Here is a 15,682-nt window from a genome sequence, read left to right as displayed (position 1 = left end):
AAGTGATTTCCCTCCTCCTGCCTCCCCAATGAGCAGTACACTTTAGCTGGTTAATGAAGTGTTGTGTTTAAAATCATAGTATTAAAGTGTCTAACAACAAATTAAAAACAACAGTAGCCCAAATTCTGTTCTCATTTGCACCTCTGCAGTTTTGCCAACCTCAAGAGATCAAAAAGCATGCGTTGGATTCTCTAAAGAGAGCAAAAGTGATGAGACAGATCCCCAAAAAATCATGATATTTGCCCTACAAACCATGTTTTTTAGTCTGTCTGACTTTTTAAACTCTCCTCTACTGTGTGTATAATAATTTCAGGTTGAAAAATCCATTTTTAATGCACACAAAATGCATGCCGCTCCCTGGCTGCTCAGATGGAAACTCCACTTGCCTTCTCCTCACCAATAAGAAAGGGTAACTGCCTTCACTTCCTATTTCTTTCTTGACTCCTGCCTTCACCTGCCTCGCTGTCTCCCTGGGCTTTTCCTCTACCTGGATCCCAAGTAAAGGAGAAGTCCTAAGGCAGTGGAAGAAGGGAAGTGCTGCTGCTTGGTCTGAGGCTCAGGACCTCGCAGCAGCTTTTCCCTGACTCCCCTCTTCACTGACTCCCATTGCCCTTCTCTCTGCTCTAGGGCCATACCTGAAGGCAGGGCTCAGGGGCAGGGCAGGTCTGTGTCCTTAGCCTAAAGGATCTCACACAAAGCTCTGCCCACATGCCCAGCACTGAAGAAAATCACAGGATTAGAGGAGCATCTCATGTTATCTCGACAGCTCCTCCTGCAGGCACCAAAATCCCATGACTTGCGATCAGTTCATGAGAGTTAGGAACACCACCTCCCCTGGCTGCTCAGAGGGGACTCCCCTTACCCACCACTACCCCTAGGCTGAGGATGCTGCCCATCTATCCCCTCCATCCACCGCTGCATCACTGTCCACTGCAACCTGCTCAACCTGCCTCCTACTCTTCAAACCCCCCATCCCGTCTCCCCGGCAACCACTAAACTTCTGCTCCTCCCAGTGCCCTGCTCCCCCTCACTCTCCCCAGTCACCCTTCACAGTGTGTCTGCTGCGCCTCACTGTCCCTGTATCCTATCTAGCCCCCTGAACCACAGAGTGGCAGCCATTTTGCCTGGGGACATGTTTTCAATCTTACTGAAAACAGAGGAAGGCAGCAGCCATCTTTATTAAGGGCAGCCTCACTTCTTCGTGCAGATAGCCTTCAGGGAAATGGCAGCCATCTATCTGGCTTCAGCCCCATTGACAGTTATAGGAGATTGTGGACATTTTGAATGAGGGAAAATTCATAAATAGGTGCCTTTTCACCATGTTTTCATAAGATAGGTAAAAAAAATATCCCAAAATTGCTAGAGTTGCAATAAAATCAAAAGAGTTGGCAGTGATGCCTTTGAACCTAATTGTGAATAAGGTTAAAACAGTGGTAAACAAAAGCAGAATGTTTGTATGAAGTGCTAAAGGTAACTACATGGGCAAGCTGAGACACAGCAAGGTTCAAACCTATGTTGTTTCCACAAAAAGCTTTATCTGACCCTTACGCAGATGTCAGATAAATTGCCAAAAAAGTGGGGAGAGGAAAAAGGAAAGGTACAGATCTATATTGTGTTATGAATTACACCTTGTAGGACACGCACACAACTGCTGCAAATTATACCTGGTAGGACACGCACACAAGTGCTACGAATTATACCTGGTAGGACACGCACACAAATGCTGCGAATTATACCTGATAGGACACGCACACCAGTGCTGCGAATTATACCTGATAGGACACGCACACCAGTGCTGCGAATTATACCTGATAGGACACGCACAGTTCGAATCTAGGCTGAGGCACAGAAACAAAGTCCACAACTGCAGAGTTCCCAAAAGACACTAAGTTTATTACGCTCGAGCGTGGTGCCCCCCTGCTAGCCAGGAGGGGACCCTGAATGCAGATTATACAAAGGTTATATACCTTTTAGCAAAGCATGTTGCCCTCGTGCATCGGAAACCTTAGCCAATAAACAAACCCTTGTCTTATCTACCACCTATCCCTGCTTGGTGCATTCCTCGTGCTATACCAGTATGTTAATTACACAGCATGGTCCTAAAGCTATGCATCAGTAACTTTTATTATCAGGATGGGAGGCCTCACATCAAGGCCAAGAGACAGGGAGTTAGAGACTGACAAAAACCAGATACTGGGAGTCAAGGCAGGCTGGAGACAAGGAGGAGGATTTTCACAGGGATTCAATATTTAAGGATTACTCCTCCTGGTGTATGATGTGCTGGCATTTAAACAATGGTGGGCCCCAAACCAAAATGGAGTCACATGTGCTAACTTTTCCTTAACAATTGCACTCTAATGATTGTGGGATCTCAAAAAAAAATTTATAACACCATTCATTTTGTAACAGAGGGCCTGATTCTCTTATCACATACAATGGTGTAAACCAGAAGTAACTCCCTGAAGATACAGTGAACAAAAACTTTTATAAGTGGGGGAAGAATCAGGCCCAATACTAAGACTTTTTTTTTCTTTAAATGGAGTAAAGCCCCCTTCCCTAGTCTAGAGGCAGCTGCCATTTTGAGCCTGCTTCATAGGAGAAACATAGCATGCTTTCTGATGCAGACATTACTTTTGTTCTTTCTTGTTCTGTTGTTCTCCCTGAAAGCACTTTGTGGAGTAAACATATCGGCTAACTCTGTGCCAAAATTAATAATTTAAAAATAATAATTAGAAATCCTTTTGATAAGATATATTTGAGAAACCTCTTCTGTAGCAAGAGTAAAAAGTCTTTGTACCCATTAAAGGTACTAAAGTGTTTAAAGAAATTACTTTGTCTTCATATTTTCCCTCCATGAAGCTCATTTCCTCTCCCTTTGTCCCAGGGGCTGGAGCCAGAGGTCACTAATACAGTCCCAGAACTCCCGGTGGAGCAGATGGTAGAGTTCAGTGTCACTCTCATCAATCAGGAGTACACAACAGAGCTGAATGATCCCAACTCCCCACAGTACCAGGAACTAGCGGGAAAATTTCAACATCAGGTAAGAGAGTTGACCCAATGCTAAAGAATGGGTCTTGTACATGACATTTGTTTATAACAAGAAACAACTGCATCATATTCACAATGTTAAAAACAAAGCCTCGCATACATTGGAGACCTCTCAGAGTACTATATTACAGAGTACTGTCTTGTTAAAGAACAGTAATATCTTACAATAATGTAGGTTTCCATGGAATTGCTGCAGGTTACCATGGGGCATTAACACAAGAATTCAATAGTTTCTGCTGTACTTCATGGTCTCTTAATCAACACAAAATCCTTCCTAAACTTCAGGCCAATATCAAATTAGTGCAACAAGAATTGTTGAAGAAAAGACTGCCACAGAAGGTTTTACTTTCCTGCCACAAACGTGGATGCCCCAGCATTACAAAATTATTAGTATTATAGTATTAGTAGTAGGATGACATATTGGTATTATTCTTTACATTCAGTCATTCATATGAGCCCTGGCCAGAACTAAGCAAGTACAACCATATAGTAAACAGACAGGGGCAGGTCTTCAGCTATGTGTAGATTGTCATAGTTCCATGGAATCAACGGAGCTATGACAAACTTCCACCTGCTGAAAATCTGCCCATGAGCCTTGAATACTTTGTTTCAAAGCATAAAGTCTTTCCCAAGCTTTTAGATAGTAAGGTCTTCGGGGCATGGACCGTCATCTATGTTTGTACAGCCCCTAGCACAATAAGGGCCTGCTCTAGTTGATGGCTCTAGGTGCTACTGCAATATAAATAATAAATAGGAACTGCCCTCATTTGAAACAGACAACTCCTATTGTCTCTGCCTGTTGCACTTTCCCCCAAGCATAGACATCTCTTGCTTGAAATATCTGTTCATCTATCAGTCTAACAAGAATTCCGGCATCTGTTCCGTAGTATATCTGCAGATAACCAATCAGCAGAGCATTAGCCCCACTTCAACATTAGGAGAGTCATTTGGGCCTAATCAGGAATTAATGGACAGTGCTTTGTAGTAATTTAATTTTCACAATAAACCTAATGAGCACTTTAATACAGATGTTGAAAGAAATTAGCTACTGTTGTCTGAACTACTTTTGGGAGCAAGCAGCCAAGGGACTGAAAGCACACCGCCTCTTCTAGTTATTTTACTGTCAACTAGAGCAGCAGTGGTGTATTTATGTCATTAATAATGCTAACTGCATCTTCAGTTCGCAATTTCATAGTTAGCACAAAATGATGAGGTGGTCTCCAGGAGGCTTGCTTAATAAAATTAACCAAAAGTTAGTGCCAGTTTCTCCAGTGTTCGTTTGTGAGTTCTCCGCAGCTATACTCATTCTTAATCAATTGTAGATACTCACAATGAAACTGCAAAGGGAGTATTGACAGAGCTAATAAGCAGCTGCTTCTCCCAAGATATCTAAGTGTATCTCATTAGTAAAGGTTGCTTGCAGACTTTTCTTTGCAGCACATATACTGGGGCTACCTCATATCTGTGTCTTTTGGTTGCTTTGTTTAGGAGTTTCTACAGTATTTTCATAAGAAAGAAACAAGAGAAAAGGGGTTTTGATTATTCAAGTATCCTCCTTTTTGTGAAACTTCATCTTACCATTTTAAAGGCTATGTAGCTATGTTTCTGACATGCAGTACTGAACAGTAAAACAGTTCACATGCTAGCACCATATGGGACAGCTGGCATGCCTTTCTCCAAATATAGTACACGGGAGGCGAAGGGTGATCTTATCAGCTGGTAGAACTGGAAGTGCATTAGTGGAGTGTGGGTAAGCAGGTTAGAACCAGCAGTGTGAACTCAACTAGCTCTGAAACCTCATTCACAAATTCTAATTCAGCTCTTTTTAGGGAGGGGACTGTTGGGACCCAAACATCCATGAGCTCATAACATAGCCCAAAACATAGCAAAAGTGATTTAAGTCATTGTAGATGTTTGTGGCACAAATGTGAACACTAACAGCTTTGCAAAAAATTGGATGAAAATGAAGTTCACATATGTTTGTTTATGTAGACAAACTAACTTTCGCTTGGAGAAGGCAGGAAATAAGACACTACACATATGATTAAAGCAGTGCTGTAATTTTATTGTTTATAACACAAACAGAACCAAGGAAGGACTGCAAAGAGTCCCCTGCTAACAAGTAACCAGCAGGGCAAGTCCAGTGCCTTACATTAGGCTCCATGTTTGCATGGCAATTTGATAATCATTAGGATGAGGCTACACCTACTCTTCCACCCCCCACATCAAGACAATCCAAGATCAAGATTGAGGTGGTTCCCAGATCTCTCTTGCTCTTTCCTCATGTGAGGGATGAGTTCTAGATAAGAGGTGCCATTCTCTGCACTAGATATGAAATCCTCCACTCCTCCAGTAATGCAGAGAAAGACTTCTAGGCAGATGCCATGTAGCCAACTCTGGAACTAGGATGGCACACTGGCCACCTACTACCTTCCTTAACCTGCACTGGATACCTGCAAAAAGTTGTGACAATTAATTAAGTCTCACAAAGAATCCTAGGCCAGATCTCCTGTGTGCTCTGAGGAAGATGAGAAACATACACTGACTGTGTCATTTCATGAGTGAGAGAAAAATCCTTCATCACATCACCATGGCACTGCGGGAACCGAGGGGCAAACAAGAAATCTGGCAGCAACTGACAAATCACAGCAATTAGCCAAGAGAAACTCAAGAGGGGAAGGCTGGGCAACATATGAGAACCTAAATACTCAGGTCGAGTCTTTTAAGTCACCTCCCCCTTCACCTCAATGGAGGGTACCATTTTGAAGGCCACTGGTGTGGTGAAGAAAATCAGCTCAAGACCCATCCACCATGAATAGAAAGAGGACAGCAATTTCAGCAAGATTTATGCAGAATAATACTAAGAAGAGATGGAAAAGACCTATTGGTTACACTAATTCATGTACCTTGTAAATGATGTGCTGATGTATTAGGGCCTTATTCCTTAATGTGCTGTTCATTGTCTTGGGAGTTCAAGGAACTCAGCCCTACAAAGGGCTTCATTAGCAGAATGAGAGCATTCAGCACCCTGGCTGATGTCCTCAGTCTTTTCCAGAACCAGGCAGTTAATCAGATAGTTCTTTGAAAATGTGTGTTTAAACCAGGAGTTTATCCAATTTACATAATATAAGTACATACAATATATCATTTAATATATTGTGTAAAGGTTACCATAAATGAGAAAACACAGATTTGTTAAGGCATTCATGAATTCAATTCACTCTGATTTGTGGTGATCATTATTTGTGACCACCAGGTATTAATGAAGATGCTTATAAACCTCTACAGCTGGACAAATGCATATCATAGACATGTTTTTATCCATTATTTTCTCTTCATTATTGCCTGTTCTCACATTAAAGAGTTTCAGTTATCTGTTTAGGGAGCAGAAAGTCTACTGTGTGACCACCCAAACACAATGAATAGAAAACAGTCAAAGGGATCAGTTCATAAGCAGTTTGCAAACAACCCACAATCTGCTAAATTCAGTGAATACTTTTGAATAATTAATAATTTACAACTAACGGGACAGGTTTGCAAATGATTCATGAACAAAAAGCCGTCAAAATAAATCAAATACTTGGTTCAATGAATACTATTTGACTTGCTCTATTATGAACTTGGCTACCACTAATTCACACAATTACTCTCACTGAAAAAGCAGCATTTTATATTGCTTTCTGCTCATCAGGTAGTACAGACATTTACAAAGCCAAATCATGCCTAAGTTGAACAACAAAACATATCAATAAAAATACAAATGGCACAATTTCCTAAGCATTTTCTGAAATCCTAAATGTTACATTTCAAGCATTCAAACTGTGCCCATTGACAGCAGTTATTCACTATTCTCTAACAGCGGAACTTACATGGATTTAATGAGTTTATGCTTTTCTATAGATGCAAAAGATATTTGAGAAACTTCCAGGATTCAAAGAAATTCATGTGTTAGGATTTAGGTAAGTAAGAAAACAAGACTCATTCTATTTACGGCTAGGATTCCCTCCCCATCACGAAAGGACTATTACAAGCAATTTTGTTGTAGAAAGTATGTGGCTGTAAACATAAATTAGCTCTTTGGGACCCCTTGTAATAAGAATGGAGAATAGCACAGACAAATACTTCCAAATGAGATTGAGACCTTTAGATTATTAAAAAAAGAGAAGGAAAAAGAGTTTCAGATTCCCTCTGGAAAACAGAAATGCTATTTCAGGGACCCATTAATATGCACATCACCTGCCATTTGTTATTTGCCAGCAGCCTTGTGTTAACCTATCTCAAACTACTTAAGGAAGGAAAAGGGTTCTGGGAGTATGCCTGTCTCTTCAGACTATTGTTTTGTGCATTAATCATGTGCCCCTTACAGCTCACAGAAAAATGGCTCAGCAATGGAAGGTTACATTAGGAAATGTAATTAGGCAGTTACTCGAGAGTGTTCTGTACGAGGCAGGGCAGTTGCTGTAAGCCGCTTTATTGTACTGGGTACTTTTATGATATATTCATAAAATCTGTGATTTTTTTTTGCAATAGGTTCATTCCACACTATTCAAAGAGTCTCACTTGTTTTTTTAATACAATCTTGATTTTTTAAACTTCCACGTACATTTACTATTACTCCAAGCTGTCTTGTAGCTTATTAATAAAGAATCTGCAGCTGTTTTAAAGTTCATCTGTCTCACAATCATCAACAATCTGTAGCTCATAGCATGAAAATATAAACACACGCATTACCTCCCCATTTACAAATATTAATAAAAAATACAAAATAATGTTCGGGGGGGGGATCAAATGCAAAGACCAGAACTTGGTCTCCCAACCTAGGTCTGGAATCCTGCAGTTCATACAGGTCCTTCCTCTATCAGCACCTCCACCAGATTAATTTCCTTTGAGTAACACCTTTTAATGCTTTGAAGGATGTTCCCATCATACCCTACTCTTACAGAGTTACTCACTCCTTCCTAGTTTTCCTCTCTGCAGAATTACCGGAAAAGAAAAGGCAAAACAGAATGGAAATAAATTGTTAAACTTTTTGATAGACCAAAAAAATGAGAAGAAACTGATTATTGCAGAACAGTCAGGAAAAAACATTCAGCACTTTATCACAATTCCCTTAGTTTGTCCAGGGAATTATTTTATCTTACAAGGAAGGGCAACCAATACAAAGATGCCTGGGATCCAATAGGCACTCTTCTGACACATTTGCAATCTGTTCTGTCACTACAGTGAGAATCATGGTCTGCAGCAACAGGACTTGCAAATCTGTTCAGAATTAGGAAGTTTGTTTGCGTTTTTGGATCATATGTGATTTTGGCTTCCATGCACTAATGATTTTTCTAACTTCATCATGTAAATTGAATGTCGTCAAGGTGATTTTATTTTTAATCTTTACAGAAGCGAAGACATTTATGTTCATTTTCAGTGTGCCACTTTGCAGCATTTTATGTGAAGTCAGTTGAATGAAGCAGGAATAAAAATTGAGGGGACACTATCCTATGCACAAGCCGTTGCTAAAAAGCATGCTGCTGCATCAATTAAACTGGAGAAGAGACTAATTTTAAGCAGATGTGTTATATTATAAGGGAACTTTGTCATAGTGAACACAGTTACAGAGAATCTCCTGCTATTGAAAACTTCTCCTGAGGCCTCACCCTACTTCTAATGAATGCCAAAAGGGCACATCTCCTGTGGGTAGAGACCAAAACTCAAGTTATGGTGAAGAATCCTAGACAGTAAGTTATGTTAATGGAGATGCTGCTTTAGACTTGGCCTTTGCTGTCTTCAATCTTCATGGAAATAGAGTACAGGTTGAAGCTTCTGCCTGCATTGAATTTGAGATGCTTTAAGAGGTTTAACTGCTTCACACCTGTCTGCTGCCTCAGGGACAGTGGTCACCATTAAAAAGTTAGCATTTAATAAAAATTACTGCCATGTAAGACACAACTAAATTTTTCCATACCTAGAATAAGAAATCACTGTGGTAAGTGTTAGTCCTTTTATTCTACCAGGTATACTACCTATGCAGTGCCAACATTCCATGCTGGCATTCCCACAAAATTCTGGCATTTCTAGAGGTCCCAAATCTGTTCTTCAGCAGCACAGAAGCTGCAGAAAGGACCTGCAGAAAAAGGGTTAAAGAAGTTATATAAGCTTTACACCGAGTACACTCCAATGAGGCCTGATTCTATCATGCAATTTCCTGACAATTTTAATTTCTATCATGCAGTTTTGGAAAACTGCTCACTATTTATGTACTAATTAATTTTTCTATGCAAACAAAGACACTGTACATTGTACACAGAGCATGTACATTATTTCTGATGCATAGGGTGTTTTGCCATTTTTGACAGGTCAAGTCTTGTTTGACTTAGCTAATTTGCCCTACAAAGTATATAGAACCTCAGACAGAGGAAGCCAAAGTACTTTAGGGAAGGGGAGGGGTTACACTCATTCAAGCACTGCTCCCTACAGAGAAAGCTAGACCTTCCCCAAATTGTTCTGCGGCAAGTCACATAGTCTTTCCAAATAGTGAGCACATGTCAATATTGGGTTAAAATATGCTTTCATTTTCAAAAAGTTTATTGTTTACCTTTCCCTGCTGAAGAACATTCAACTGAGCCAGCTAAATGCCCCAGTGCTCCACCCTGCCATTTAAAGACCAAATCTGACGAACACTAAGCACCAACATCTTACATTGAGGCCTGGTCTACACTAATGAGGTAAATCGATCTAAGTTACGCTAGTTAAGTTACTTAAGATACATAACTTAAGTCATGTAGCTTAGATCAATTTACAGCAATGTCTACACCAGACCCCCTAAATTGATGCGTGCTGCATCGATCACAGCAGCGCCGATTTAGCCTGTAGTGAAGACAAGCCCTTAGTCATATCTCTAAGGAACAGCTCCAAGCAACCTGAGATCAGTACCTGTGCTGGTATCTTATTCTCAGGTCAGTAGGGGCTGATAGAGTTGAGAAGCCAACATATTCACCAGTCTGGAAGAGGTAAGGAGTACATTGGACCACTTAGTAATGATGCCACCTTGTGAGAATTAGACAGCAGCTCTGATTTGCTCCATGAGGGTTTCCCTCCTCATTCATCCTTGACTGACAAGAAAACTGTTTTGTGGGGTCTGCAGCAGGGGTTGCTGCTCTGTTGGGTACAGGGCTCTGCGTGTGTGGTAGCTTAAGGGCTTCATTATGGCTGGACTAGAGGATTCATCAGGGAAACAACAACAGAGTGTTATGTCTGTCATTAAATTCTAGAAGCGTCAGACATGTCCTTCATAACTGTACATGGTAGGTAATTAATAGGTCAGGTTACTTCTGAGGCTTAAATTTGGATAGCAGCCAGTCACAGTCTTGGTTCCAGCTTCTCTGTTGTATTGAACTCCACTGGGGAGGTGCAGATTAGGACTGACAGCACCACAGACTGTGTCATTTGTAATGGGACTGGGAGTGCAAATCTTTGAGCAATAGAGTACAGTAAAATTCCTGCTCTCACACACAGACAGAGCAGAAAGATGGAGGGAAAATGTGTAATGATGGACAGCAGGCTGACATTTTTCACATTGAAATAAAGATGACAAAGGATAGGTAAAAGATAAATTGTCCTGAGATAAATGTGATATATGACTGCCTGGCTTAACAGTTTACACGAATCTTTTCTTTCTCTTTTGCAATCCATTATTATGTCCTATCCTGTGTGATGAAATGAAGCCGGAATATGGAAAAAGATGGGTAATTCAGCAACATTTTTTTAAAAAAATATATATAGTGAATAATTTGATAAAACACGATTTATTAATGTGGCAAAGTGAATTAATTTGTCTTTTGTTCAGATACAGAATCTGTGGTAAACAAGAAGCATGGCTTCCACCTTCATTTGAAAGGCTCATTTAATCAAAGTGTAACACCCTATCTATGAAGAGAGACGAAAATTCTTTAGCCTAAATCACTCTACTAGATAAGCAGCATAACATTGATTTGAACAGCTAAAGATACCTCTATACAACATAAGGTTTAAGTAGAAAAGGTGAAAATGTCATACTTTAAATTATGTTTAAAAAAGTATTTTTGGCATGACAGCTGCTTGCTAGTTCTGTTTCCACATACACATTCCCTTCAGTAAGTAGTAAGATCTAATTTGCAACTTCAGTTCCCAGTTGAGACAGAAGTTGCGCAAAAAGGCCAGCTTTGTCTCCGAGAATGATTTGATAAGAGGCAAACTGGCTCTCATTCTTAACTGGTAATATAACTAGAATATTTTCTTCCAACCTAAAAATGCTGCTGGAGAATAAGTTTTATTATTTAATCTGATTTACAACAAAAATGGCCTACATCTTTACTGGATTTTTGCCATGTATTATAAATGTAAATTCATAGCACATCCCAGAAAAGAGACCTTCAGTTATTCATCATTGTGGAAAGCTGTTCCACAATTTCTGTTTTTAGAATGAATGTTTGTTACTTTTGTAAAAAAACTGTGTATTTACTGCTTATGAAAAGTGACAGATTAATAGTCCTGCCGATCACATCTTCTGTGTACCCATTGAACAGGAACATCCACAGCAGCAATACTGCAAGTTTCTCCAAGATGGACCAATTTACATGACTCACCCATGACCTGGAAGAACTAGCTTAAATTGTGAAAAGCTACTTTTGCTTTCCATGCATATTAAGTCCTTAGCTGCTCTTCTAAGACTGCTAGCAATATTACCTATTGGGATGGGAGTTTGGGAACCTCGCCACTATAAACTGAAATGAGTTCATCAACTCATTTCACATAGGCTTTTGTAGTCAACAGATGGTTATGACTTTTAGGCACTGCCAGCATGGCTTTATGACTGTATTTGAGTTAATGACCTAGGAATGAAAGACTTAATGTTCTATTACCGATCCCACGAGCCAAGCAGCTCACCAGTTAAGCTTTAATTGGATTATATTTGCCAATTCTTACATTTTCTTTGAACAATGGATTATTATTTTTTTTTGGTTAATGAATCCAGTGTTTCTGTGCATGGAATTTTTACATTTTTAAATTTAATTTTTTTAAATTTTTAAAATCTCAGAGGTGGAAAAAGTAATTTGGAGGTAACAACTCAGATAATTAGGTTAGAAGTATGATTACATTACTTTTATAGAACAATTCTGGCATATTGGGGGCTATAGGAATCCTTTTAAAAATGTCTGCTTGACATGTAACTCATTTTGTTGTAGCTGATCGTTGCATTTTTACACTGCAGGTCAAGCAGCACTGTAGCACGGTACGTTGTCAATTTTGAGAGAGACAGCTCAGAAGTAAAGGGCACTGGGGATGATATCTCAACTATTGGCTCCAATAAAGTTGAAAATGAAAAAAGCCCTCTTAGTACAAAGGAAGAAGAGGAGATACCAGGAATTAAATTCACAGTTACAGACCTTCAGCAGCTGGTTGCCATGGCACTACAGGAAGACCAGTCCTTGATAATGGACCTTGGAACACTTCAGTTTACCGATGGTCAGTACATAAAGGCTGATAAGTGCATATATCTGAATCTCTGTCTTGTTAACTTATGAGGTTTAAATAAGATTTTTTTCCTTCCCTTCCAGCTTATTTCGGTATAATTAACCTATTAGGAAGTGAACTGCAAAGCTTCTAAAGGTTCATGGGTCTAAGTGAAGTGTGCCAAAACTAAATTCCTATATTGATTTAAAAATAGTCTAAACTATCGATAAAAAGTGTCATGGAAAATTTCTTGAAAATGGAAAATTTTAATAATGTCAACAAATTTTTTTTAAAAAATTATTTTTTTAAAAAATATGGCCTTCTTCGACAACCAAACACACCCTCTTTGTGTGAAATATTTCAACCAGTAGCTCCACTTAGAACTGTGGGGTACAAACCCAAGAAAGCACTAGATTTAGAATTACAATGGTGTGGAAATAGGGCAACACTGCAATTATTCATTACACAAGTCAACATGGCTCATATGGATACATTGAATAGTCTGTGCTTAAGCTGGTTTTAACCAATAGGAGTTTTCTACAGCTGTATCTCATTTGCACTAACTATGTAATGCATAATACTGAGTGCTGCAAATAAATTGCTGCTTTACTTCCTATTGTAATTTAAAAATAAAATTTACCTCTCATTCTCATTCACTCTGATTTTTAAAAGTATTTCAGATGAATCATTTTTGTTTCCATCAGTTTTTATCTCTATTATAGAGGTTATGCACTTTGATCAGCATTCATTATCTTCAATCTGCAGTTTTATTGAAAAACATATTTTGCCTTTTGTTTTGTTTTGCAGAAGCTATTAAACCATCTAGTGACTCAGGCAATGATATCAAATCAGTGGTCACCATTGCTCCAGCAGGCACTGAGTCGGTAAGCTAATTCTGCTTTTCTCTCTCTCAAAGGGAAATGAACTGAGATAATCTAAAATTCACCCCATCCCCAAACTGATTCTAAAAATAAGCACAATCCTTATAATAAATGCAGCCAGTGTGAGTAGTATGTATTATTTTGCAAAAGCAAAAAGTAATTGATTGAAGTATTTACATGTGGAAGACATTGCCCGGTTTCCTCTGACTTTATAAGAATTACAAGTTATTTGGTGAACCATCGTCTAAACTGTACATCTCAGTGAGTGAGATAGAACAAAGCGCATGGTGTAATAAAATGCGACCTTTGCTCAACTGATTTTAAAGCAATGGATTGTTATATATTTTATTTAGGATCACATTCACATATGACAAGCATTGGTCCATATTTCATAACTATACAATTGAGCCAATGGTGACAAGACTTTGTGGCTACATTGTATCAGACTCTCTAGTAATGAAAGCTACACCCTGTAAATGTTCTCTGAATTTGATTTTCAGGATGATGGTTTGAGTGCTGAACTCCCACTAGGTTACCCTAGTCTAGCAACGGTGGAGCAGACAGGAGATGATTTAATGATTGAATATACCACTGGAAGCACTATGCTAAGTGGAGATATCAGTGCCCCTGAAAATTTTATTTCATCTAAACCTGCATTTCCTGCCAAACCCTCAAGTGAATGGGCTAAAGAACAAGAACCAGAATCTTTAAAGGAAATTGAAGACATGAACATTATTATTGACCAGCAAAGCTCTACAGTGCCTTTCAGTACTCTGGATAGCACCGATGGCCCTTTAAAATCAGAGGATTCTGATTTACCTCCTCCAGCAGATGAGTCAGCCAGCAATGATTTAAGCACAAGGGAATCTGAAGTCCCAACTGAGCAGGCTGTCACACTGGCTTATACTACACCACCTAACTTTCTGCAACCCAGTGATCAGAAGAGTGAAGCTGAAAGGAAGAAAGAGCAGACTGTTAGCACAGATCTGGTTCTTAAGGGAGACAGCCAGGAAAGTCTATCTGGACAAGGTAGGTTATAAAACATCTATACACGAGGAGAAATAAGAGACACCCAGCTATTGTGCCACATATATACAATTTAGTAAGTAGACTAAATATTTCCTTAAATTTACATTTTGCGTTGCAGCTGAATGAATATTCTTACATCATCAAGTGTGAAAATATGAGTTAGAATTTTTTGACATCCACTCTGAGCAAACATGTCTTTTAGGTTGACTTCAGGGTTAGTAAAGCAAGTAAAAACCACAAGTACTTAAGGGTGAGGTGGGATTCATATAGGGGATTAGTGTAGGATTTCACAAACCCAAGGAAATCAAAGAAATGGCAGATAAAATCCCAGACCAACCATAAATAAGAACAATTCCAGTATTCAAAAATGGAGATTAAATTACCCACATAAACTACAGGCACCTCAATCTGAAGTCAGCAATAAGTACAACAACAGAGTTTATCCCAAAATAGGAACACCACAGGCACCTAGCACAATGGGGTCCTGGACCCAGACCAGGGCCCCTGGGCACTACAGCAATACAAATAAATAATAATAATTTGAAAGAGTAAGGATTTTCTAATAATCTGATTGAGGGTTCCAAGGTTTTAAAAAACAACTACTTTTCTTTAGTCATCTGTTCCATTCTCTCTGTTTGGTAATTTGATTTACAGAACCCTGATGCATGGGAGTATGCAGATGTCCACAGGATCTTCTGTCAGCTCTTTAAGGGACATTCACTATGAATAAGCAATACAAATTTGCAGAGAAAAAAAATACATATGGTGTGAACTTCTGGCTCCATAGCAATACCAAAACTCCCATTAACTTTAACCACACCAGTATTTCATCTGTGGAGTCTGAAATAATGCATGAACAAAATTGCGAGGAACACAGTAACTTCAGTATTCTAGCGCACCATATACAGTGCAACCCCTATTTTGCATACTAATTGGGGATTTAAAAATTCATCAAATCAAAAAGTTCATAAAACTGAACTCACAGGTACAGTGCATAAGTCACTGCATCGCTTTCTTCTAGTCCTTCAAATCACTGCAGACCAATTTTCAGTGCATTGAAGGCATCAGAATATGAAGAGATGTCAAGGTGTTCTTCATTGATCTCACTTTCGTTAGGTGATTTTTTTTTCCTGTTGGGAAAAACGGTTAGTGTAATTGGTCATTTGTAAGATCGGCACTCGTAAAATCAAGGTTCTGCTGCATGCATTTCTAAAACAGATGACTACAAATAAGAAATAAGG

At 39.2% G+C, this 15,682-nt stretch overlaps 1 protein-coding gene across 1 annotated transcript in view; it reads left to right on the top strand.

The window, feature by feature from the left end:
- Positions 1 to 15,682, top strand: part of IMPG1 (interphotoreceptor matrix proteoglycan 1) — a 97,774-nt gene that overhangs the window by 32,864 nt on the left and 49,228 nt on the right. The window contains exons 7-12 of the mRNA XM_075126536.1: positions 2,894 to 3,040; positions 6,949 to 7,007; positions 10,764 to 10,784; positions 12,290 to 12,543; positions 13,339 to 13,415; positions 13,913 to 14,441. Of these exons, the coding sequence (XP_074982637.1) occupies positions 2,894 to 3,040; positions 6,949 to 7,007; positions 10,764 to 10,784; positions 12,290 to 12,543; positions 13,339 to 13,415; positions 13,913 to 14,441 (1,087 nt within the window). The remainder of the gene's footprint in view (positions 1 to 2,893; positions 3,041 to 6,948; positions 7,008 to 10,763; positions 10,785 to 12,289; positions 12,544 to 13,338; positions 13,416 to 13,912; positions 14,442 to 15,682) is intronic.

Source organism: Caretta caretta, chromosome 3, assembly GCF_965140235.1.
Source record: "Caretta caretta isolate rCarCar2 chromosome 3, rCarCar1.hap1, whole genome shotgun sequence".
Lineage (NCBI taxonomy): Eukaryota > Metazoa > Chordata > Testudines > Cheloniidae > Caretta > Caretta caretta.
The sequence above is the reverse complement of the archived record's forward strand: the minus strand, read 5'-3'. Positions and strand labels throughout refer to the sequence as shown.